General features: G+C 37.1%; 1 protein-coding gene across 1 annotated transcript in view; it reads right to left on the minus strand.

The window, feature by feature from the left end:
* Positions 1 to 27,891, minus strand: part of LOC121377952 (E3 ubiquitin-protein ligase UBR5-like) — a 102,428-nt gene that overhangs the window by 57,669 nt on the left and 16,868 nt on the right. The window contains 19 exon segments of the mRNA XM_041506045.1: positions 780 to 987; positions 2,260 to 2,414; positions 4,369 to 4,474; positions 6,528 to 6,650; positions 7,557 to 7,638; positions 9,280 to 9,471; positions 10,185 to 10,339; positions 10,917 to 11,028; positions 11,919 to 12,047; positions 13,658 to 13,779; positions 14,270 to 14,397; positions 16,310 to 16,452; positions 19,337 to 19,445; positions 20,092 to 20,249; positions 21,725 to 21,835; positions 23,827 to 23,952; positions 24,907 to 25,121; positions 26,469 to 26,703; positions 27,787 to 27,846. Coding sequence (XP_041361979.1) covers positions 780 to 987; positions 2,260 to 2,414; positions 4,369 to 4,474; positions 6,528 to 6,650; positions 7,557 to 7,638; positions 9,280 to 9,471; positions 10,185 to 10,339; positions 10,917 to 11,028; positions 11,919 to 12,047; positions 13,658 to 13,779; positions 14,270 to 14,397; positions 16,310 to 16,452; positions 19,337 to 19,445; positions 20,092 to 20,249; positions 21,725 to 21,835; positions 23,827 to 23,952; positions 24,907 to 25,121; positions 26,469 to 26,703; positions 27,787 to 27,846 — 2,669 coding nt within the window.

Below are 27,891 nucleotides of genomic sequence, written 5' to 3' on the forward strand. Positions count from 1 at the left end.
AATACATGTCCCTTACCGGGCCAAACACATTTTTATATCCCTATCCTAAGTTCAAAGGCCATAATTCACTCTTGACCTGTAACTCTATCCTAGAGAAAAACAAGAATAATAGTTTTTGGTAGGAATCCTTTTGTAAATGTTTTTTTCTGACACTCGTCTCAAGAAAATCAATGTTTGGAGCTCGAGTAAATGGATTTTTTTTTAACACACGTCTTTAAAAAAATCAATCCGTGAAGCAAGCTTTAGCAAGCTCCAAAGATGGATTTTCTTGAAATGAGTGTCTACAAAAGGATAAGTGCCATAAATATTTTCTAGTTCAATCAGCCGTATATTTTTAATTTAATTACTATAAAATTCACTGCATTTTATTTTTTTATCGTCATGTCAGTCCTCTCAGCTGATATATATTACGTCACCAGAAGAAATGGATGCAGTGTTACGTATTATGTGATGTCACATACTACCTTTGCTTACTGAAAGATGTAATCAAAAGGTAAACGATGAATTGGTTGAATTATAGTCCTTCCCACAGCGAACGCCTTTTTTCATATTATAGAATTTACTTCAAGTTATTTATTTCGGAGTAGATTTTTTTTTAAATTACATACAAAAATAGTATTTTTATGTCATTTTTAAAACATTTCACTTATGTCAAATCAAACTGAAATTATTTACAAAAAACATTTTTGTAGGAAGACTTCAGCTGCCACTAAAATCTGGAATTTTGTAAAGAAGAATGCAGACATTTTTCGTCTCTGCATATTTTCATCTCTACATACCTAGCTGTGAGAAGGTCCAATAGGTATGGCTGTAGAACAGCACTGTCACACAACAGCTTCAGTATCTGGAGAGCGTTTGCCTTCCTTTCTTTCTCATCCAGTTTAACAGGGGACACGTTCACTGTACTGAACTCGGGCTGAATCAGATGACTCAGACTTCCGGACATACCACTCGATGACTGACGAGACAAGCTTGGCTGGTCCGTATCTATGGCAACAAACAAAAATGTATTATCTAGTAACATCCAGCGTAAGAGATTTCAACATAACATCTTGATTAGCTACATTTATAGTCAATTGAAAATTGATTAGCAACTACTGTTTAATGTTTTAAAATTGTGTAGCAATCTCTGAAACGTGTAGCGAATCGCGACGCAATACTTACCAAAATGTTACCTGCATAGGTTTTGCTGGTTTCATCGCAAGAGTCTCAATATGTTAATAATAAAATCCAGTATAATTTAATTTTATTTAATTTAAATCAGCTTTGTTAATGATTTTATTTAAGAAAAAAAAAAAAAAATATATATTATTTATCGATTATAATTCGTAACTGACAGGCAATAACCTAAAAAACGTGTAAAATCTTTTCTGTATTTTAGGGCACAAACTTTAAAGCGATACTGACGGCAATTGCCGTAGCTGTGATAATAATTGCAGTATGACATGGATTTTATTAATGACATTTTTTTTACCACCCCATAAAAATTATTGCCACGAGTTGAGGCGATCAAACAAATTTATTTTTTCATTTATTTTTATCTTTTTTGTTGCAAAAGCTAGAGATTTAAAACTGCTGTACACAGGCTCCAAACTGACATAGGCGAGCATTTTGCCTATGGCCAAAACCCATTCAAAATTGTCTTAAATAATATACAGGGCTCACAATGGAATACATTTTGGTTTAGCCAGTATATGTAGAATATTTCCTTGAAAATTATTAAAATGTGGTTCAATTAAAGAAAATTTCATTAGCCAAAGACTTAAAGGGACATTCCTGAGTTTGTTGCATTGTAACTGTAAGATTTTTCCGACTAATAAACTATCTCTACGTTTAAAGTTACATATTAAATACATTTTCTGGTTTAGAATATCAGTGTCTGTATAATCAATGTTTTTCTGGTCATCTTAATGTTTGTAAGAATCCCAAAATGGTTTTGTCTTCAAATGATTTCGTACGTTCGAAAAAACATATTTTAGGAAATAAAATGAAATTTAACCTAGAACAAATATTAGAACGATCAGAAACACGTTTAATATACAGCCACTACTATTTTATGCAGAAAAATATATTTGATATGTAATTACAATAGTTAAGAAAGACTCTGTTAGTCGATAACATCTTAAAAGGTGCAGCAAACTTTAATGTTGTAGCCACTTTGTATAAACATTTGCAATTGGCTAATTTAGCAATGAACAGGACAAAGCCCTGTAATACATTCTTAAGTTCGAGCTGTGGTATGTTATGAATATGACTAACCTGAGTGTATGCTGTCGTAGCTGGGAGGATCGGGCGGCCAGTTCAACGTTGGAATCGACAGCGGCTGTTCTTCGCGGTCTGAGTCTCGCGATTCCAAACCACTCACGCCTCTAGCTCTCGACGAGGCCTGTCGAATCAGCTCTCGAACACTCATTCTGAAACCCAAATATCTTGTCAGGTTGGCTGTCTAGCTATTTTAGTTTGTCTAAGTATGAAAAGTGATAAAGTAAAAAGCCGACTTTCGACAAATCTTTTAAGTTAGTAACAACTTATTATTTTCTTTTGGGATGGGATGTAGCCCAGTAGTACAGCGCTCGCTCGCTGTGCGGTCGGTCTGGGATCGATCCCGTCGGTGGGCCCATTGGGCTATTTCTCGTTCTAGCCAGTGCATCAAAGGCCATGGTATGTACTACCCTGTCTGTGGGATGGTGCCTATAAAAGATCCCTTGCTGCTAATCGAAAAGAGTAGTCCATGAAGTGGCAACAGCAGGTTTTCTCTCTCATTATCTGTGTGGTCCTTAACATATTTTTTCGAACGTGTCTGATGCCATATAACCGTAAATAAAATATGTTGAGAGAGTCATTAAATAAATCATTTCTTTCTTTCTTATTTCCTTTTGCAGGCTACAATGCCATTTGGAAGACCTCGGCAGGATTCGTAAATATTAACACTCATTCTGAAAAACAAATATCTTGCCAGGTTGGTTGTCTAGCTCTTTGATCTAGGTAGTAAGAGGAAATATATTTCTGTGACATACATGTATGCTACACCTAAAGGAAAGCAGCAAGGGATCTTTTATTTGTACATTCCCATAAAATAAATAGGACTGAACACATCACAGCCTTTGATGAATCAGTTGTGGGCCACTGGTTGGGATGACAAAAGACAACAAACAAGTTCCATCCATGGCATTCGATCCTACAATCTATTACACCTCAGGTAAGTAATCCACCTCTGAGGTACATCCTGCCCTGTTAGGTTTTCAATAAAGTTAAAGTTTATTTCATTTAGCGACACACGACTGGAGCACATTCATTGACTATTGGACATCAAACGTTTAATAATTCCAGGGATGTGAGAGGGGCTTGAACAAGAAAGCTTACTGCGGTTGGGGTCCAGGGACCGCTCAAGGGCCCCTGAAGTAAAATTGTTTGCAACCTCTGGAACTGCCAAAAATTGCATTCAATGCTAAAAAATCTAAACTGGTTATAACTTATATTATAATGCACACATCATAAACTTGAAACCGTGAAAACATGCAAATGAACCATGTGTGGTCAACAGTACTGAACATCATGTTTTTGGGGGTTTTTTTTTTAGACGATATGGAAAAGCGCATTTATGCATAGCTCTCACATCCCTGTAATTCTGATACACTAAATTCTGTCATTAGCAGCAAGAGATTTTTTATATGTACTTTCAAACAAACAGGACAGCACATACCAGCCATGGGGCATTGGTTAGGATAGGAGAACTCTCCAACTAGAGCATTGGTCCACCCAGAGAGTTTGATCCTACAACTCCAAGCACGTCAGGCAAGTATTCTACCGAATGAGCTGGATCACATCAGATTTTAGATTTTAAATATTCAGTATCAATTTGATAGTACAAATGTAATGGCAGCTCGTTTGAAAGTACAAATGTAATGGCAGCTCGTTTGAAAGTACAAATGTAATGGCAGCTCGTTTGAAAGTACAAATGTCATGACAGCTAGTTTCAAAGTACAAATGTAATGGCAGCTCGTTTGAAAGTACAAATGTAATGGCAGCTAGTTTGAAAGTACAAATGTAATGGCAGCTAGTTTCAAAGTACAAATGTAATGGCAGCTAGTTTGAAAGTACAAATGTAATGGCAGCTAGTTTCAAAGTACAAATGTAATGGCAGCTAGTTTGAAAGTACAAATGTAATGGCAGCTAGTTTCAAAGTACAAATGTAATGACAGCTAGTTTCAAAGTGACAGCTCATGAGAAGGTGAAGAAATCTACAATGGTATAAAATGAGTGAAAATGAGTGAATGTGAAATCAGGACAGTACAATCCATGTGCCTGATTATTACAGAAATTCTCAACAATGTGGTTTTAATGGACCAAAAGAATGTGAAACGTTACCCTCTGTTTGATAAGTCTCCTGCACTGGTTCGGTTCTGGATAGACGCCAGGGCATCAACGGCATCCAGTGTAGTGTTAAAGCTGCTACCAACACCAATAGGAGTGTCTAAAAACAAATAATTAAAACTTACAACTACCAGCATCATAATCATCATAATAAAAAAGAAAGAAATGTTTTATTTAATGACATTTTATTTACGGTTATATGGTGTCGGAAATAATTTTTGGTTAAGGACCACACAGATATTGAGAGAGAAACCCACTGTCGCCACTTCGCGGGCTACTCTTTACGATTAGCTGCAAGGTTTCTTTTATATGCACCATCCCACAGACAGGATATACCAGTCGTGGTGCACTGGCTAGAACGAGAAATAGCCCAATGGACCCACCGCGCATCGAGCAAGCACTTTACCACTGGGTCCCTCAAAATGATAATAAACAAACAGTTAGTTACATGGCTCTGGGCCCATATTTTCGAAGCAATCTTAGCCTTCAAAATCGTAAAACTATGACATCACTATGGCGTGTGCTGTAGTGACGTCACAAGATACGACGGTTTTACGAGTTCGTAGCACTAAGATGGCTTCAAAAATATGAACCCTGTCCATTATTACCTTTATGATGACAGAAAATCATCACAACTTTTGATACAAAAAAAATAGTTTTGTTTAACGACACTATTCGAGCATTTATTAATTCACGGCTATAGGATGTCAAACATTTAGTAATTTAGTCTTAGAGAGGAAACCTGGTAAATGTTTTCATTACTAGCAAGGGATCTCTGATAAATCTTTGATAAACAAACATACGACAAAATGAAGAATGGATTAAAAACTAAGTACAGTGAAACCTCTCAAAACCAGACCCTCTGTAAACCGGAATTCCCTCAAAATCGGACATTTTTTGCGTTTCCCCCTTTTAAATATCTGTACATTATTTCATTTCAACTTATTTTTCTGCTTATATCCAATTAAGGTTCAAGCATGCTGTCCTGGGCACACACCTCAGCTATCTGGATTGTCTGTCCAGGACAGAGGGTTAGTTGTTAGTGGTTAGTGAGAGATAAGAGGGTGTAGTGGTCTTACCCATTAAGTTATTAAAACTCGCTGGGTGGGAGCCGGTACCAGGCTGAGAACCCTATACCTACTATCCTTATGAAGAGAACCTCTCTAAACCTGATACCTCTTAAAACCAGACGTTTTACTTGACCCTAGGGTGTCTGGTTTAGAGGAGTTTCATTGTACATGTACTACATTTGTGCAAAACTGGGTGTGTTATAAAAACATCCGGTTATATCGAAAATGAGACGTGCAACGTTTCACTTTCTTTAATTAATACACATGGGGAGGTGCTGTGTTTATGGGTCATGGTTAGATTGGTATACTGCATGTAGTGTTTTTAACCACATACGTTAACTTAAGGATTCTATTTCATCTGGTACTGCCTACCCCTATCCAACCCAAGTTAATACTGCAACAATAATAATACATACAGCAATAACAAGACAGGGCCCAATTTCACAAAACATCGTAAGCCTAGTTTTACATGTAAATGTAAATCTACAACTAAGAGCTATTCACGAAACAACGTAAACATAAGGATACGTGTAAAGTTGGATGTAAATATAAAAGTGCCTCCAGTTACAACTAACACTGCACGTAAGTCATGTACATATAATAAATCAAGCACGATCACCATTATTTACTAGTATTTGCGGAAACTGGCAGCATTTCCAATAATTGAAGCAGTTCGCAATGGCGAATGCCCACGGATTAAATATATTTTCTTTTTGTGATCGAACGGATGTTTTCGACTTGAACACATTTCTCCTGAGTTATCTTTTCCTTTTTAAGCATGTCCTAAATTTCGTACGAGAATCCTCACCAATATCAAAATGCCATGGTTCGCCGTATTATTGTTAACAGACGACAAACGAATTTGCATTTTGCGCATTTGTTATTTACCCGGTAGTCATCGTTTCTAATGGGTTTTTTAAATTTCTCTTGAGAATAGGGTGCTTCTTGCATGTAAATGTAAATCTACGGCAGACGTAAGTGCTAGTCGTAGACGTAACTTTACAACTTTTCGTGAATATGGGTCCAGGACTGTAATAACGTTCCATTGTTAACCCTTTCTGTGACGACGCAAAGCATGCTTACCAGAATCATAGTCTTTGTTTGAGGTCGGCACGCACATGGCAACCGTCATGTGGATGATATTTCTGTTCCCGTCACAATGCTCCTTGATGATGCCTTCAACTACTTTCTTTGTCCGAGCAGTATCTGTGAAATACAATAAAACCAAATTACCTAGGTACAGCGTTCAAGTTAAGGAGTTTTAAATACCCCAAAATTACCTAAGCATATATATGTCTCTGTATACTTTATTTTCGCGGGATCAAATTTTCATGATTTAATGAAAATGAGTCAGTTCGCGAGAATATATTTTCGCGAATTCCCATCACTCCCCCAATTAAAAAAAAGTACCAGTTCTGATGATAATAATTTTGAAGTTTATTGTTTACAATTAACCAAGGTGCTTAGACATAATTACTACTATAGTCCCGTGCAGCGGAAACTAACGAAGTCTCAGATGTGATTAACAAGACTACATTTATTTATTTATTTTTAATGTCCAATTTTCGTCAGCCTTTAATTTCATGTGAAGTTAATTTTCACGAATTTTATTCAAATGCGAACAAAAATTCCAAACGAAAATAAAGTATTTTACAGTATATAAACTAATTCTCGTTCCTGCCAGTACACCATGACTGGTACATCAAAGTCTGTGGTATGTGCTATCCTGTCTGTGGGATGGTGCATATAAAAGATCCCTTGCTACTAATGGAAAAAAAGTAGCAATTTTCCTCTGCGACTGTCAAAATTACCATGTTTGACATCCAACAGCTGATGATTAATACATCAATGTGCTCTAGTGGAGTTGTTAAACAAAACAAACTTTTATTTTTTTTAACTGTATAGATAAATGATAGAATGAATGAATGAATGAATGAATGAATGAATGAATGAATGGAACGAACGAACGAACGAACGAACGAACGAACAAACAAATGTTTAACGACACCTCAGGACAAAAATACACATCGGCTATTGAGCGATCTAAATGGTAGTGACACTTTAATAAACCAATTTCATGGACTGAAATTGACTAACAGGTTTTCTACTTACCCTTATCTTCTTCAAGAGACTGTAATATTGACTTGACTTTCTCTGTGTCGCAGCGCAGTATGTGCGGCATCATCTGATCCAGCTACAAAGACAGATAACTCATGAGCCAAAATACTTAAGAAGAATTTAAAAACAAAGCCATACCCAAATGTTTTTTCAGATATTTATTTCTTTATGTTTACCTTTTGACAAAATTAATGACTCTTGTCAATAAATGACTTGTCATTACTGTATGATTTTCATAACCCTAACCCTAAACCTAACTCATTTTCTTTCTGGGGGGAGGCCCCCCTCCCATACCCATTATCGACTGCAGTTGCATTCAGCACACACATTTTAAATATTGAATTTCATAGCGCCATACCCAAAAATGTCATTCTGGCAGAAACACTGAGAATATATTCCATTGTTATATATTCAATAAGCGTTATGTGTGTGTGCAGGGATTTAAACAGCTCTAAAATGAAGACGGAAAAAGTTGTGCCCAAAATAATCACGGCCATATTAAATACAAGGCTGCTGATCTCAGAATATTTCACTTGAAAGGCATATTGTCACAGACCACTGACCTATTTAAAGGCATATTGTCACAGACCACTGACCCATTTAATGGTCTAACAAAGTATTACCTGAATAAATATAATTTGAATTGTCCCTAAATGTACTTTATTCAACCATCTTCATAACCACCATACTCCATTTATTAATGACATTTTGTAAAAATAATTGAATTACGGCAATGGTCCATAATTCAAAAACTAAAATTGCCGAGAAGAATGACATGGATTTCATTCCATCATGGTTCAGTTATGGTGATGTGATAGCTAGATTTGGTTTCCAACAATTAATGTAATTTTTATTTATTATAAATGTTTTGAGAAATAAGGTCCTTAAATCTGTGACAGTATGCCTTGAAAACCACTGAAATGTTACAGTTTAATTAGATTAAACAACTTTCTGAATATCCACAACTCTTCACAAATGTTAATCTGGAGAAAAGTTGAGGCAACCGAACAGCCAAGGAAAAAAGAAGGAAGTTACAGTCACATGACCAGAACTAGAGGGAGCATACAGTTGAAGAATTTAGGCCATCCCACTGGCTGTTGGGATGTTCGGACCAGACTAGCCATAGGGGGGAATGCACTTGTTTGAGGACAGGTTATGCTGAAAAGAAATTATTGTACTAAAAAGACCCTGCTGTATTCAGAAGAGACAAAACAAATTTGTTGAGACAAAATTAGTGGATCCAAAGACCTGGCCACATATTCTCAAAGCTTTCTTACCGGACGACATCATGAAAGTGTCACAGGCTATGATGTAGTCCCAGGTGGTTTTACGATATCACACTTATAAGATAGCTTCGAAAATCTGTTGAACCAAAATTAGTGGGATCTAAAGCCCTAGCCACATATTTTCGAAGCTTTCTTAGCGCTATGACATCGTGAAAGTGTCAAAGGCTATGATGTAGTCCCAGATGATTTTAATATTTATTAATATCACAGCTATAAGATAGCTTCAAAAATATGGGCCCTGGAGCTTAATTCACTAAACTCTCGTAATTTTTCAATCTCGCAGTGCAATGCTAAAATACTTGCAAAGAGGATGCTTTGTTGTCTAACAGAGCCTAAGAGACCTTTGTGAATTAGGCCCCTGGTGTGGGTATGTGTACATATTAAAAAAAAAATCGTTTTTACCCAAGTTCTACAACTCTTGCAGGAATTACCTGTATAGCCAGAACCATGACGGCAGCACACTGCTTCATACTGGATCCTGTGTTCCCAAGGTTGTGCGTCTTGATGCTCAGACAAGATACAGGTGGCAAGTCTAGCCACATGGGGTCTCTAATGCCATCAATACAGTCTTTAGCCAGAGGGTAGATGGCGCCATTCCCATCCTGCAGTGGTAGGTAGGCATCCTGCAAGTTCAAAACATTTATAAAATGAACACTGATTTTATTTCAAATATATACCAGGATTACGGTGGACAATAATGACATCATTAGTAACATTTGTAAAATATTGTGTAGTTGAGTAGAGGGTGACGTATCCAAGTGAAAAGCAATGAATTAAGACATAATATTTCTTAAATATTGGGAAGGGTGGGTGAAAGGGAAGAATTCCTGTTTGATAAATTCAATATATAATTGTATGTGGTAATTTGAAAATCCCCCCCCCCCCCCCCCAATATATTTATAATGGAAAGGGATGGGTTTTTTTTTTTTTTTTCCCCTACTATTTACTAGCCTGACAGCAATGGGCGTTGGGCTACCATATTCTATATAGTTAACTAATGTTAAGTTTAATTATTACACAACGCCTAGAAACATACTTGCTTTTACATGGTTCAACTCCAAAATTTCTTTTATAAAATTTCCCTACATGACAACACCTGATCAGTGTGAAACTGTACTAGTACTCTGCCAAATGACCACATGTGAACAGAAATTAAATCGTACTAATGCTTTTTAAAATACATTCTAAAAAAACAAATTCTAAAAAAAAAACCTAAAGTATTTTCTTTACAAATTAAATTTTCATTTTCATTTGTAACTTAGTAATATATCTCAGACTGGTAAGACCACATTTGGTTGATGGATGAGTATTAAAGATTAAGTTAAAAAATACTTGCGTTTTCACAATTGTGGAGTGAAACCTCAGATTTGCCTGTGCCGAGAAACGACTGTGCGTCCGTTGGAAATGAACAGTTCTGTTCAATTTTGCCGCTGTTTAGACTGTACACAATGTAGCTCAACTGAGAAACCGACCTCGCTACCACATGGATATCTGAGAAAACGAACAAGGGAACGAGTGAACGAGTGACTGAATGAATGGATGGATGGAATGGATGGAATGAATAGAATGAATGGAATAAATGGAATGAATGAATGAGGAAACCTCACTTCAATGAAAACATGGGTTAATTAGAAAAGGAAAATTAGCTCAAATTAGGCAACCTTGAAATACATGTATACAATATGAATTCTCATGGTATAACAGTAGATATTTTACAATGTTATTGCAGAAACGGAGAGGAACAGGAATAGGGGCAGGTATGTCAGCCAATGAGGTGCAGAGGCAGAGTAGGCCAGAATTGGGGTGGGGAGAGAAATAGCAAGAGAAATGAAACAAGGGAAGGCAAGGCAAGGCAAGGCAAGGGGCAAGGCTAGGGGCAAGGCAAGGGGCAAGGCTAGGGGCAAGGCAAAGGGCAAGGGCAAAGGAAGTGATTGGTAAGCAGAGGGGAGAGAAGGGAAGCTATTAGATACCCAACATTTGGTAATTGTGAAATGCCTGCAGGTGGAGATGACCAGACTTCCATTACATAGAACAAATGAATTATAAAACATCAAATACATATACTCACTGTCGCAATCCACAGCCACAGACAAAATCTGTCCATTTTCTACAACAGTCACTTTCTTTGGTGACTTCTGGAAACAGTCAGGAATCTTGGGTGAACTTGAACCCTTCACAACCTGAAAACGGACAAGAATTCCATGGAATATATATATATATATATATATATATAATTATATATTATAACAAAAACATTATTAAAGACACTTGGTAAGTGATCAGCATTAAGTGGCAAACGAAATCAAGTACCAAACCTTGATTCACAAATCAATATATTTTGAAATATTCTATTAAAGACAAAAGTCTTCACAGTTCTTTGATATAGATTTACAAAATTCAAAAAAAAAAAAAAATAGTCAAAAAAAGACAAATCGTCCATTGCACCAATAATTGGATTTTTCAACTCGTCCTTGAGAAATTTTACTAGCATTTGGCAAGCGGGCGAATACTTTCTGCAGCCCTGCTGAGTAAGCATTAACATACCCTGAACTTGTTTTATAATACAAAATATGAAATTAATTATTGATTTAGCCTTATTAATGGTGCAAAAGATTGAGGGTTTAAAAACATTTTTTAATGTGCTATAAAATTAATTACTAATCTATCCTTATTTATCTTGGGCCAAATATACTGCATACAGTTTACAACTTTGTTTTTCTTCTTATTATTTTTAATGCATATACAGTGTTTCTGCCAGATAGAAATGTTTGGGTATGGCTCTATGGAACTGAATGCAACCACAGTCAACAGAGATATGGGGGTCCTCCCTTAGAAAGAAAATGGGTTAAGTTTAGGGTTAGGATTAAGAAAAGCATACAGTAATGATAAGTGTAATTAATTTTGTCAAAACGTTAATTTAAAAAAAAAGGATTTTGGGGTATGGTACCATACCCATTTTACCTTCTGGCAGAAACCCTGATATAGGTGTATGCCAAATACAGTTTGTCTTAGTCAAAAACAAACATCAGTTTATTTCAAGACGTTAATCAAAAATTAAATCCGTTCACACCTGTAGTTCGTCTTTGCGTAGAAGCCGACATTCCTGCAACACGTTAGTTGTGTCTTCATTCACGCCAGAGCAAGACGAGTCAGCCAAATCTTTTGACTGGAATCGCACAGCAGCATACGCTCCATCCACCTAAGTAAAAAATAAATAATAATAAAATACTATTAAAACAACAATTCTGCGGAACTAAATTCTCGCCTATCATACTTTTTCGGTACAACTATCAAGCAGGATTCATGGACCTAGGAGAAACTATGTAAATGAGAAAGTTTACCATTAAACTTTTATGTTAAAACAGGACGGTAATTGCCGTCGTTGAGATATAAATTGCCGTAGGTAGTGAGCATCACCGATGGCACTTTTGTGCCGTTGGTAAAGCTCCTTAACAATGGCGTAATGTATACATCCAGTGTACATTATATGCCAATATTTAACATTTGCACATTTAAAAGATGTCTACATATAACAAGATAGCCTTTCAGTCAGGTTTATTTGCTGCAAATGTCACCTTTAAAAAAACTGCCATAGGCAGGCTCAAAATTACCATCGGTGGACTGTTTCATCCATGGCAATTCTTTCAAAAACTGCCGTGGGAGAATTTTTTTTAAGTCCGAGCCCTGTTAAAAGTTAATGCTGTCGCCACCACCACTGGAAAAGTAATACCCGAGTCTTGCTTTTTTAATTTGTAAAGGCAAGACAACAACACACTACAGCCTTTCAAATACCAGTCATAGAGCCTTGCAGAGGAAAGGAAAGGAAATGTTTTATTTAACGACGCACTCAACACATTTTATTTATGGTTATATGGCGTCAGACATATGGTTAAGGACCACACACAGATATTGAGAGAGGAAACCCGCTGTCGCCACTTCATGGGCTACTCTTTCCGATTAGTAGCAAGGGATCTTTTATATGCACCATCACACAGACAGGATAGCACATACCACGGCCTTTGATATACCAGTCATGGTGAACTGGTTGGAGCGAGAAATAGCCCGGCCTTGCAGAGGATGAAACTGTACTTCCATTGATATCAGGGCTCGTGCTTATAAAACTTTTAGAGTTCAGACTCTCAAATGACCTCAAAGGCATACAGTTTGTATGGCTTTTTCAGGACAAAAGTATCCGACTCTATTAGAAATGTTTTTTTTTATTATTTAACGACACACTCAACACATTTTATTGACGGTTATATGGCGTCAGACATATGGTTAAGGACCACACAGAGTTTGAGAGGAAACCCGCTGTCATGGGCTACTCTTTCCGATTAGCTGCAAGGGATCTTTTATTTGCGCTTCCCACAGGCAGGATAGCACAAACCATGGCCTTTGTTGAACCAGTTATGGATCACTGGTCGGTGCAAGTGGTTTACACCTACCCATTGAGCCTTGCGGAGCACTCACTCAGGGTTTGGAGTCGGTATCTGGATTAAAAATCCCATGCCTCGACTGGGATCCGAACCCAGTACCTACCAGCCTGTTGACCGATGGGCTGTCATGGGCAGTAGCCCAGTTGTTAGTGGTTAGTGAGAGAGAGGTGGTAGTAGTGGACTTACACTGCATTTAAGCCATTAGAGGGTTGATACTTCTAAAACAGGACAAGGGGACTTCTGTATTTAATTTCCCAGGGACAGAATAACACACATATCATGGCCTTTTGATATAACAGTCATGGAACACTGGCTGGTGTGGAAAAAGGTCCAGGCAAATAACTCACGGATTTGAATATTTAAAAAACCAAACCTTGAGAACTTTTCCAACTGGCGCCGTTTTGACGTCTTCGATGAACACAACACTTTTCAGTGCCCAGATTTCTTCCTCCTTCTTATCCTCATCGCGGTTCGGTGTTGGGGTGTTCTTACGCTCTGCAATTTATAATACAAATTGTTTATTAAGTTGAACTTAAAAGTGACAGACACTAGTTTTTAAACATTGCTATATTTTTCACTTTTAAAGCAATTTTTGATCAAGTACTCACATTTTATTAATTATTTATTGTGCTCACTGCCGACAGAATCCGGTGACGGTCTGATACTTACCGAGAGAGAAAGGAGTGCTTCTCCACGACGCATTACTGTGCTCACTGCCGACATAATCTGGTGACGGTCCGATACTTACTGAGAGAGAAAGGAGTGCTTCTCCACGATGCACTACTGTGCTCGCTGCTGACAGAATCTGGTGACGGTCCGATACTTACTGAGAGAGAAAGGAGTGCTTCTCCACGACACACTACTGTGCTCGCTGCTGACAGAATCTGGTGACGGTCCGATACTTACTGAGAAAGAAAGGAGTGCTTCTCCAAGACGCACTACTGTGCTCGCTGCTGACAGAATCTGGTGACGGTCCGATACTTACTGAGAGAGAAAGGAGTGCTTCTCCACGACGCACTACTGTGCTCACTGCCGACAGAATCTGGTGAAGGAGGAGGCATCTCTATCTTGTCCGACGACTTTTCATTGGTCGCCTCCGGGGGAGTAGGCTCTCTGTTAAGAAAGGAAACAAATGTTACTTAACAACACACTAGTAAACTGTACAGAACCCCCTACACACACACACACACACACACACGCGTGAAACTCTTTTGGCTGTAGGTTGCTCACTCATGCCCAGAATTAAACATGGTCAAGGTATAAGCCTTAAATGTACTGTTGAACCTTCTGACTACTGCAGGCGAGATATCTATTCGACATACTGTAGACTTTATATAGTGCATTCCCAAATTAATATTTCCCGCCAGTTTGCATACAGCACTCAGCAGAAAAATTTTCTATCAAGACAGTATCGATTCTTTTGCTTTTTTGTTTTTCAATGGACAATACCTTGGAATTTTTAGTTCAAAAAGTATTTTCACTTGATAACAATGGCGGCACTTCGCGATAATTTCAGGGATTGAGATAGCTGATTGTGACAGCTAATTTCATAATAAATTTGATAATTTTACCAACGAAAATCAAAAAATTTTGGGATACGAATTGGAGTTCGTTTTTAAAAAACAAATTCTGGTTAAACAACCAGTTATTGAGAATCATGGACATAAATACTGGACAGCTGGCCACAAATGCCTGTAAGCAAACGCGACTTTTTCAATTTTTTGACTAATTGCAATCAACGTTAACTGATCTAAAATATCATAAAATTGCAAAAACACACGAAAAGAATACTTAACGATTCAAATATGAACTTGATTTTATGTATTTATAAAACATTTAAGTGAATATATGCAAGTGAAAATTATAAACTTGTACCCACTCAACGTGGCTTTTGTCAAAAATGAATCCAGTAGTCTAAAGGTTAATCTGGGCAATGGAGGGAAGAAACTTTTTATTTAACCTTCTGACTACTGCAGGCGAGATATCTCGCCCGAAGTCACGTCAGTCGACATACTGTACACTATACAGTGCATTCCCCAATTCATATTTCCCGCCATTTTGCAAACGACACTCACCGGAAACGGAAATATAATAAAAGAAAAATGATTTTTTTTCAAAATGGTCGCTTTTGTTTTGATTTTTTCAATTGAAAATACCGTGAAATTTTGTGTTCAAAAAGTGGTTTTCGGCAAGTATTTTCACTTGACAACAATGGCGGCACGTCGCGGTAATTTTCAGGGATCGATAGCCGACTGTGACAGCTAATTTGATAATAAATTTGATCGTTTTACCAACAACGAAAATTACCAAATATTGCAATATGAATCGTAGTTCGGGTTTTAAAAAAAATTCTGGTCAGAAAACCACTGTTATCGGGAATAATGGACATAAATACTGGACAGCTGGCCACAAATGCCCGTAAGTAAATGCAACTTTTTCGATTTTTTGCCTAATTTTAATCACAATTAGCCGATCTAAAAATAACAAAAATTACAAAAAAGACACAAAAATTATACTTACCGATATATGAAAAAATTATACTTACCGATTCATATATGAACTTTATTTCATGTATTTATAAAACATTTAAGTGAATATATGTTAGTACAAATTATAAACTTGTACCCACTCAACGTGGTTTTTGTTAAAAATTAATCCAGTAGTCTAAAGGTTAACAGCACTCATTATAAGTAGTTATATGGCACTGGACATATGGTTAAGGACCACACTGATAATAAGTGAGGAAATGAAATAGGCTACTTTTTCTGTAAAAGGATAATTTATATAGAACATCCCACAGACAGTTAAGTACATACCACAGCCTTTGTTACACCAGTTGTGGGGCACTGGTTGGAACCTTTATAAATCACTGGTTTCCCAGACAGGAAAAAAAAGAGAGGATTTTCCCCCACTCCATTTAAAACCCATGATTCTAGACCCGACTGCACATCAGGCGAACTCTTTACCATTGGGCTACGATCCGCCCCCTGGGTCATGGAACTCATTCAAAGATATATTTATTTACCTCTGTGATGTTTTGATCTTAAAGCGACACGAGTCAGCTAGTGACCAGGCCGAGTCTTGTAGTTTTCCCACTTTCGGAATTCCATCAGCTGTAGTGAATGCCAACGCTCCAGCATGGTACATCGGCGCACTACGAAGACAGACCTAAAACAAAGAAAACAAATAAAGATGGGATCTTAGTACTCCTGTCATACAGAAAATTAAAACTGGATAGTAACTATAAAAATAATGTTAATGGTTTGGTGAAGTCCGATTCAAAATATGTAGCTACATTTAATTTATTTAGTCAAATATAAGTCAAATTAAAAGGCAAAGTAAAGCGGCGTTCTAATGATGCGATTAGTCACGCCGACTTGTCGCATGCAATTTGTTGTAGCGACTCAAATGGTGTGTGTGGGAAGAGGTTACATCATAAGATCTGATGACGTCAAACAAAGCTCATCAGTTTAAAAATATTTTCCGGGAAATGTAAGTGCCTAAAATTTCCACTGAAATAAAGAAAACATGAATGTAGACATTTTTCTGATGGCATTATGGAACACAACAATTACTGACCACATCTGGACAATAATAGGTTTTATGGACCCATGAAATCAGGATATTTTGACATGTTTACAGGGCGCAATACTGCGAGTGAAACACTCGCCTATGCGAGTGAAATTCTGTTATGGCGATTTAAATTTGCAAAACACTAGCCTTTTGGCGAGTAGATTATTTTTTCAGAATGAAGCTGTCACTGGAACATTTATTTCACTAATCAGTCAGACGACACATATACTAATGATCGAAACTGTAAACATACACTTCCGCATTTTCCCCTGTTTGCGGATATTACACTCGGAGCTCTCCGGCCGACTTGACGATCGAGGTGTTCGGAAAGCCTCATGACACATCGGGGTTTTCCGATTGTAAATGAGTTTTCACAAAGCATTGGACCCATTGCTTCGCAGCCAGTTTGTTTGCACCTAAAGTTAAGCTAAATGTTACATGGCGTGAATATGCTAAATAAATTTTTAAAAAACTTTCGAGAAAGTTGTTGGTAACGATAGCATATCGTGAACAAAAATAAATAAATAAATAAAATACGTCCTAGTTTCGGTAACTGTAGCCGTCGGTATACTTGTCGTAATCGCATAACCCAATTAAAAAACGGTTTACAAAGGAAAGTAAAACAAAATAGGATGAGGTTGGTGTTTAAAGTTCTTTAATTATGTTATTATAATTATCCATACTAATACATGTACTTCTTATGTTGCCTGGCGAGTAACAATCTCTAGTTGGCTAGTATTTTTTTTCATTCACTAGCCAGTTGGCGAGTAAATATAAAGTGCTGCTTTGCGCCCTGATTTATAAGCAAGTGAAAAAACACGGAAATGATAAAATTAAACGGTTGTACTTTAATGTGATTTGATTGGCTGAGAGCTTAAAATTTGTTGTGAGAAAAAGAACATGTTCTAATTGGTACGATTTCGGCACGATTTGTCGTATAAGACTAAATTCGTTCCGATTTGGGTGTTCTCCCGGTACGATTCCATCGCATGCGAAAAGTCGATGCGACTAACCACATCATGAGAACACCCCTTCAGCATTTTAACCTTTAGACTACTGGATTAATTTTTAACAAAAACCACGTTGAGTGGGTACAAGTTTATAATTTTTACTCACATATATTCACTTAAATGTTTGATAAATACATGAAATAAAGTTCATATATGAATTGGTAAGTATTATTTTCGTGTCTTTTTTTGTAATTTTTATTATTTTAGATCGGCTAATGGTGATTAAAATTAGGCAAAAAATCGAAAAAGTTGCGTTTACTTACGGGCATTTGTGGCCAGCTGTCCAGTATTTATGTCCATTATTCCCGATAACAGTGGTTTTCTGACCAGAATTTTTTTTAAAACCCGAACTACGATTCATATTGCAATATTTGGTAATTTTCGTTGTTGGTAAAACGATCAAATTTATTATCAAATTAGCTGTTACAATCAGCTATCGATCCCTGAAAATTACCGCGACGTGCCGCCATTATTGTCAAGCGAAAATACTTGCCGAAAACCACTTTTTGAACTCAAAATTTCAAGGTATTTTCAATTGAAAAAATCAAAACAAAAACCACCATTTTGAAAAAAAATCTTTTTTCTTTAATTATATTTCCGTTTCCGGTGAGTGTCGTGTGCAAAACGGCGGGAAATATGAATTGGGGAATGCACTGTATACAGTGTACAGTATATCGACTGACGTGACGTCGGGCGAGATATCTCGCCTGCAGTAGTCAGAAGGTTAAGTACTGATTTTTTGACAAATTTCACTTCAATTTATACTTGGTTAACAACAGTTTATATAATATAGGAAATTATTTTTGAAATGTCAAACCAGCAGAATCATCTTTTTGAGTCATACCAATCGTGATGTGAATTAAACTTTAGAAAAATAAAGTCTTAAAACTCTATCTTAGCTCTACCTTATGATACCAGGGCCCGTGGTTATAGAACTTTAAGACTCCAGACTCAATCTCTAATGACGTCACACGCATACAATTTGTATGGCGTTGCCAAGACGTTACAGCCTCAGACTCTATTAGTCTTGAGTCTAGACTCTAAAAATTTTGTAAGCACCAGGACTGGCCTCATATTTTCAAAGCTATCTTATCTCTACAAAATCGTAAAACCATAGTGATGTTACAGCTTACAATTATTTTACCATTTCATAGTGCTAACATAGCTATGAAAATATGGGCCCAGGGCCCCGTTCCCCGAAGCGATCTTAGCCCTAAGATCACCGTAACTGCACAGCTAACATATGCACTTACGGTGATCTTAGTGCTAAGATCACTTCGTGGAACGGGACCCATATCAATATTAGAATGTCACAGTCAGTTGTATGTTTTCCTACTTCAAAACTACCATAAGACTTTTCTTCAAAACACAGCAGATAAAATCTCCAACCAGACCATGGACCGCTGTTTGTAACTTTCTGTTACTGTATTACAGTTATTAACTATTACCTATGTTACTGAGAAACCTACCATAGACCCAGTGGTCACTTCAGTGTTGGACGTGGAATCTTTGCTTTTCTTCTTCTTCGTCCGAGTTTTCTCCAACATCCGTTTCCTCTGAGCAAATGGCATAACACCCCTGGTAAAGTAAACAATTAAAAAATGAGAACTACGGCATCTATACAGACACAAATTGAAATATTTTTCCTAAAACAAGGAAATATCCAGGAAAAATTGGTACATGAAAAGATATAAAAGGTGGCAGATAAACATAGTTTTGAGATGGTCACTACAAAAATTACAACCACTTTACTGGGGTTTTTATTATTATTATTTATTTTGTAATTTTTATTATTATTATTATTATTATTATTATTATTATTACAGTGTTAGAGATTAAATATTTTGGCCAGTATCCCAGTTGGATACTAACATTTCAAAATCTGGTATCCCACCTGAGAATTTAGTATTATATGCCATCCCGGTGGGATACTGGGTTCTTGAAGTCTGGTATCCAAAATTAAATTCTGATATCCCCGGGATATCGGGATACCATTAATCTCGAACACTGATATTATGTTATTGTTTCTTTTTTCTTTCTTTTTTTTATGTAAACTGCAAAAATTACAAACAATGTACTGGGATTTTTTTATATATTTTTTTAATAAACCACTCAATATTTAGTCATAAGATAGTGAAAAAAATCAATGGAATGTGCTTTACAAAAATTACTGGTATGCTGAACCTTTACTTGCCAACCGTGTTAGAATGGGAAAAATCCTTACCACCAATATAGTGCTCCACTCTCCAGCCTGGCGCAGGTGTACAGGGAACAGGTGTGAAGAGAAACAATTTTGTCAGTCTGTAACTCGCTGAACACTTGCGCTGCATGCTCCAGTTTTGATGACACTAGCGACAACGCCTCATCCATCCACGTTGCAACCTGTCACAAAGTAGTCAACATCAGTGAGAAAAGGGAAGAAATACTGGTTAAATAACTCAACACATTTTATTCTACAACCACCGTTTCTACTGACAGAATATGATGATGGATAAAGCAAAATTGTATCCTGCTACTAACATTCATGTGACGTCATACGATGCATAGCCTACATTACAAAATCACTCACTTGACCTCTAGGTCATCGTACAATGTGGCTAAAATAACAGAAATAGCCTACATTACAAAATCACTCACTTGACCTCTAGGTCATCGTACAATGTGGCTAAAATAACAGAAATAGCCTACATTACAAAATCACTCACATGACCTCTAGGTCATCGTACAATGTGGCTAAAATAACAGAAATAGCCTACATTACAAAATCAATCACTTGACCTCTAGGTCATCGTACAATGTGGCTAAAATAACAGAAATAATAGCTTTTCGCCTTAATTTTTATGGTCTGCAGGATAAAAATAATAACTAGTTAATGACATCGGATATCTGCTTTATCCCATTCCCATTTTTTTTAATTTCCCATTCTTACCTTCACAGGATAAATCTGACGTCATTAACTAGTTATTATTCAATTGGTTCAACATAACCAAGTTAATAATAATCATACGAATGACGCCATAACAGTCATGGTGCACTGGCTGGGACGTTAAAACAATAGCCCAAGTAGCCCACCAATGGTGATCGATCCTAGACCAACCGCGCATAAGGTGAGCATTTCACCACTGCGTTACGTCCCACTTCCTTTAACCTTTAGACTACTGGATTAATTTTTAACAAAAACCACGTTGAGTGGGTACAAGTTTATAATTTTTACTCACATATATTCACTTAAATGTTTCATAAATACATGAAATAAAGTTCATATATGAATCGGTAAGTATTATTTTCGTGTCTTTTTTTGTAATTTTTATTATTTTAGATCGGCTAATGGTGATTAAAATTAGGCAAAAAATCGAAAAAGTTGCGTTTACTTACGGGCATTTGTGGCCAGCTGTCCAGTATTTATGTCCATTATTCCCGATAACAGTGGTTTTCTGACCCGAATTTTTTTTAAAACCCGAACTACGATTCATATTGCAATATTTGGTAATTTTCGTTGTTGGTAAAACGATCAAATTTATTATCAAATTAGCTGTTACAATCAGCTATCGATCCCTGAAAATTACCGCGACGTGCCGCCATTGTTGTCAAGCGAAAATTCTTGCCGAAAACCACTTTTTGAACTCAAAATTTCAAGGTATTTTCAATTGAAAAAATCAAAACAAAAACCACCATTTTGAAAAAAAATCTTTTTTCTTTAATTATATTTCCGTTTCCGGTGAGTGTCGTGTGCAAAACGGCGGGAAATATGAATTGGGGAATGCACTGTATACAGTGTACAGTATATCGTCTGAGAGATATCTCGCCTGCAGTAGTCAGAAGGTTAAAGTGTGTTAATGACATATAAAAAATAATACCTTTCCGGATTCTGTGAAGACAGATGAACGAACTGAACATGCAGAAATACCAAGAATCTTCTCGTTCTGTAGTCCCAGTGACACGGTCTTGGGGTGGAAAACATTCGGATTCTGAAAGCAATAACATAAATAAAATAGGAATACAAAAATGAATTTATTATCCCCATAGTTGAAGCTATACAGGGAAATATAAGCAGTACAACACGTGTGTGTCACAATGATTTCACCTGACCAACAAAATGACATAATAACACAATGTGGCTTCCCCAGTCTAAGCCCTGTGTAACTGCTTACCCAGTGGCAGATCAAGAAAATAATAAAGGGGGTGGCTGGATCGGGATAGAGTGAACCGGCGGGGGCTTACCGTAAAGATAATATTAAACGTCATTGAAAGAAAGAAAGAAGTGTTTTATTTAACGATGCACTCAACACATTTTATTTACGGTTATATGGCGTCAGACATATGGTTAAGGACCACATAGATTTTGAGAGGAAACCTGCTGTCGCCACTACATGGGCTACTCTTTTCGATTAGCAGCAAGGGATCTTTTATTTGCACTTCCCACAGGCAGGATAGCACAAACCATGGCCTTTGTTGAACCAGTTATGGATCACTGGTCAGTGCAAGTGGTTTACACCTACCCAATGAGCCTTGCGGAGCACTCACTCAGGGTTTGGAGTTGGTATCTGGATTAAAAATCCCATGCCTCGATTGGGATCCAAACCCAGTACCTACCAGCCTGTAGACCGATGGCCTAACCATGACGCCACCGAGGCCGGTTTAAAAACGTCATAGATACAAATTTAATATTTTGTCTGTGACATCATGTTTAATGTATTTTGTAAATGGCAAATGTCGATCAGTACAATGACTGTGATTAATTTGTAGCATTCATTAAATATGTTTGGAATGAACATAAAAAAGAAAATTGCCCAGGAAGGGAGGGGGTGGCTAGCCATCCTATTCATCCCCACTGGATCTGCCACTGTTACCAGGGGACAATATTTCAAAATCTTAGGTAACCGGAAGTCAGTGCACGTGAGTTTTACTGAGGTAACCGATTGTTCAGTTACATGAGTATAGTTCTCATAACTTATGAGTCGGGCCTACCTAATCCTAAAACACCTGAATTATGGTTCTGTGCTACACTGATGGTTCAAATGTATTTAAAAACATAAAACTAATTTTCACTTTCATTACTTATGAATATATACGGTACTTTTAATTTTAAAATGTAATTTTTCACCACGTAACCGACTGGCAGTTCTCTTGATTTTAAAGTTGCGTAACCGACACGTGAACAGAACAACACTTCTTGTGAAATATTGTGCCCTGCTTACCAAAATTACATAATTTCAGAAAATTATGACATTTAGCAGCAAGGGATCTTTTAAATGCACTATCCCACAGAAAGGGTAGTACATACCACGGCCTTTGATATACCAGACGTGGTGCACTGGCTGGAACAAGAAAAAGCCCAATGGGTCCACCGACGGGGATCGATCCCAGACCGACCGTGCATCGAGCGAGCGCTTTACCACTGGGCTACGTCCCGCCCCAAATCTCTATAAATGAATATTTGTTTAATGTCACTGTAGCACATTCTTCATACTATGACTAGCTGCATGGATGGGACCTCCATTTAAAAATAAAGCTGAAATGAACTTCAAAAAGTTGAAACTTCTATACTCTACATAAAAAAAAAATATGGAAAATGATATATGGGACAGATGGACGGACAGACAGACGGAGAAAGAGGAAACCTATAGTCCCCTCCGGTTGGACCAGTATGGGGCTAATACAAGTAATTTTTCAGCATTTCAGATGCTTATAAAACTTAAAGTCAACACTTTAACGTAATGCTATTTGAATGGTGTTGCCATGACGTTAAAGTCTGGACTTTATTAAAGTCTAGACTTTAAGGTTTATAAGCACGGGGCCATGTCTACTTCATAAAAATCGTTCTCACAAAAAAAGCTAAAATCACTTCTACCCGTACAATTGCCGATTGGCTCCCACAACGAACGAATGAATGAATGGCAGCTAACATGTTGCATACTGCATTACAATTGCCAATAAAACTGTGTAACACTATACTTACATCAGACTGCTTATAGGATGCTGGATCTGACCACTTCCACCCATATAGTTGTCCATTGGTTCCCACGGCAACCAGCTCGGAAAACATGGCAGCAATATGAGCGAACTTTGGAGAATCACCATCCTTCTGAAATAAAGAAACCAGATCCACATGTTGTTAAGCTCAATAGCACACCACTAGAGCACACTGATTAATTAATCATCGGCTATTGGATGTCAAACATTTGGTAATTCTGACTCACAGTCATCAGAGGAAACCCTCTACATTTTGTTCTAATGCAGTAAGGGATCTTTTGTATGCACTTTCCCACAGACAGGAAAGCACATACCACGATCTTTGACCAGATGTGGTGAACTGCTTGGAACAGGAAAAAACCCAATCAGTTGAATGGATCCACCGAAGTGATTCGATCCTGTGATTTTATTTACGGTTACATGGCATCAGACATATGGTTAAGGACCACACAGATATTGAGAGAGGAAACCCACTGTCCCCACTTCCATGGGCTACTCTTTTCTAATAGCAGCAAGGGATCCTTTATAAGCACCATCCCAGACAGGATAGTACATACCAAGGCCGTTGTTACATTAGTTGTGGAGAACTGGCTGGAACGAGAAATAGCCTAATGAGTCCACCAACGGGGATCGATCCTAGACAGACCATGCATCAAGCAAATGCTTTACCACTGGGCTATGTCCCACCCCATGTCGTAACCAGGTCTGTATTTTGTGGTACATGGGTTATCAGACATAATGCTTGTTTTGATACCTGTTATATTGCCAATATGCCCTCTTAAATATCAAACAAATTTGAGAAAACTGTAAGTGTAAGACGAAAAAGAAAAAAAGTTTGACTAAAAAGAAAAGACATCAGGATCCGGCAGCGAAGACAAAAAGAAGGAAGTTAAAGTCACATGACCGGAACTACAGGGAGCATACAGTGAAGAATTTTAGGCCATCCCATTGGCTGTTAGGATGTTCGGACCAGACCACTTGAGTGGGGGGGGGGTGCACTTGTTGAAGACAGGTAATGTTGAAAAGAAATAAATTCTTTAAGCAATCTTGAAGCCCTACACCATACCGTTTGATCTGTCCACCACACAAGCTCCTCCCCGAGTACGAGTGGGGACTGCGACGGAGGTGACGTCTTCTTCTGGCCGTCAGAACTCAGGTTGCTCTCTTTGTCGCGGTCCAATGGTTTCAGCGTGTCGTCGCGGAACGACGATTCAATTCGGCGTCGGTCTCGGATGCGGAAAATGGATTCTCGTTCCCGATCTCGATCCAGTTCACGATCACCTGTAAATGGTTAGAAATGTCGGTCACTGACAATAGCTGTTAATAATCCATCCTATGGCACTAGCTACTAGCAGGAAGTTATAGCTGCTTTGTTATGATATAGTCAAACACGGTGAACAAATATTTCTCTAAAAATGGATAATAAATAAAAACTACATTAATTGTTGGAAACTAAATCTAGCTATCGCATCATCTTAACTGAACCACGATGGAGTGAAATCCATGCCAACCAACTCGGCAATTTTAGTTTTTGAATTATGGACCATTGCCATAATTCAAATATTTTTACAAAATATCATTAATAAATGGAGTATGGTGGTTATGAAGATGGTTGAATAAAGTACATTTAGGGACAAATCAAATTATATTTATTCAGGTAATACTTTGTTGGGCCATTAAATAGGTCAGTGGTCTGTGACAATATGCCTTTAAAGTATATGTCACCCCTGGATTGAAACTTAGCTTAAAACTCATTGTCAGCAGGACTAATCAAAATAGGCTTGAATTAATTTTAACTAGCCTTCAAATAACTCATTTTCATGATCGAATACATTTTCATGATCTAATACATTTTCATGATCGAATACATTTTCATGATCTAATACATTTTCATGATCTAATATTCTCAGACACCATATAACCATAAATAAAATGTGTTGAGTGTGTTGTTAAATAAACCATTTCCTTCCTGATCTAATACATTAAAATCATTGTCAGCAGGACTAATTAAAATAAGTTTAAATTCAATTTAACTAGCCTTCAAATAACACATTTTCATTATCTAATCCATTAAAATCACTGTCAGCAGGACTAATCAAAATGAGCTTAAATAAAATTTAACTAGCCTTCAAATGACACATTTTCATGATCTAAGGAAGGAAATGTTTTATTTAACGACACGCACAACACATTTTATTTACGCTTATATGGCGTCATACATATGATCTAATACATTAATATAAACATGATCTATATCATTGCCATTTATGAAAACCATTATACTGGTTGTAGCATACTTACCATTTTACTATATCACATTTTTCACGTTGTAATATTAAAGATATACATGTTTCTAAAACTGATGGTTGCCTGACAGACTATCTTAAAGTTTGTAAAATTCATAAAATTAAAATGAATTAAAAACAATTTTTTTTAATTTGATAAATGTTTAATTTAGACATACACTAAGTTGAACATTAAAAAATGCAACTATAAACCAAGTTCCGTTGATTTAGGACTGCGTGAGAAACTAATCTAAATGCAAAAACTTAACTTTGGAGCAATAGGTAACACATTTATCTAAAAATTAATCCCCCCACCCCATTATAGACTTGCCCAAATACCTACCTAATCTGGATCGCGTGCCTGAGCCGCGACTCCTAAGTGTGGAGTATCCGAAGAGGTCCTCGTTGAACATGGTGTCAGCGTCGATGATGACGCCAGTGTGGTCCGAGTGGATGCCATTGTCGAGGAGGGAGATGAGGTCGTCTGGCATGTACGAGTCCTGGCTGTCTTCCTCATCACCCTCGCCCTCGTCGTCACGGCTCAGCAGGTTGTTCACTGCCATGTTCACATCCAGGTTCTGAAACAAACACACAACATTGTTCACTGCCATGTTCACATCCAGGTTCTGAAACAAACACACAACATTGTTCACTGCCATGTTCACATCCAGGTTCTGAAACAAACACACAACATTGTTCACTGCCATGTTCACATCCAGGTTCTGAAACAAACACACAATGAACAGTGTTAGCTCTGGCTATGTAGAAAGTTGTGCACAGCCATGTTCACATCCAGATTCTGAAACAAACATACAACATTGTTCACAGCCATGTTCACATCCAGGTTCTGAAACACAAAATGTACAGTGTTAACTCTATTCCAATTTCTGGTGATTTTTGTTTGTAAAACGATCGAATTTATTATCAAATTAGCTGTCACAATCAACTATCGATCCCTGAAAATTACTGTTGTCAAGCAAAAATACTTGCCGAAAACAACTTTTTCAACTCAAAATTACAAGCTATTTTCAGTTGAAAAACAAAAACCTAAATATACAGGAAGCTGAGTTGTCTTCTGTCTTCTGTTTCCTGTTATACAAGTCTTTCTGGTGAGTGTAGTGATATCTCGCCTGCAGTAGTCAGAAGGTTAATTACTCACCTAACTTAAGATTCTGGAGAGCCATTTAAGATACTACAGTAACTATATTGATACCATAGAAATTAACATGCTAAGTGGAGTTAGTGACAGTGGTGCCGTCAAGCAAAACAAAACTACCTCAAGTTTTTCTGCCAGAAAGAAATAATTGGGTATGGCACTATGGAATTGAATGCATCCAGTATGATGGGGGGCCTCCTCCAAAAAGAAAATAGGTTAGGTTTAGGGTTAGGGTTAAAAAAACATCATACATTAAGGATAAGTCATAAGTTATTAATTTTGTCAAAAGGTTAACTTTAAAAAATAAAATCTGCAAAACAATTTGGGATAGGGGCGCCATACCCCTTTTACACACCTGGCAGAAACCCTGCACCTCTGTTTGCTGACATCAGACTGTTTGATACTATGCAATAAATTGAATTTAACTGTGAAAAATAAGACAGAGACGACTGATTGTCCAAAGAAAGTTGATGGTTTTTTCAATGATCATATGCAGAGTACTTACTGTTCTCTGTAGTTCTCGAATTATCAGATTGCGAGATTTGCCCTGAAGCACTATCTGGCACTGAAACAAAAAATAAATATAAAACAAATTAAGTAAGGTAATACA

Source organism: Gigantopelta aegis, chromosome 7 (assembly GCF_016097555.1).
Source record: "Gigantopelta aegis isolate Gae_Host chromosome 7, Gae_host_genome, whole genome shotgun sequence".
Classification (NCBI taxonomy): domain Eukaryota; kingdom Metazoa; phylum Mollusca; class Gastropoda; order Neomphalida; family Peltospiridae; genus Gigantopelta; species Gigantopelta aegis.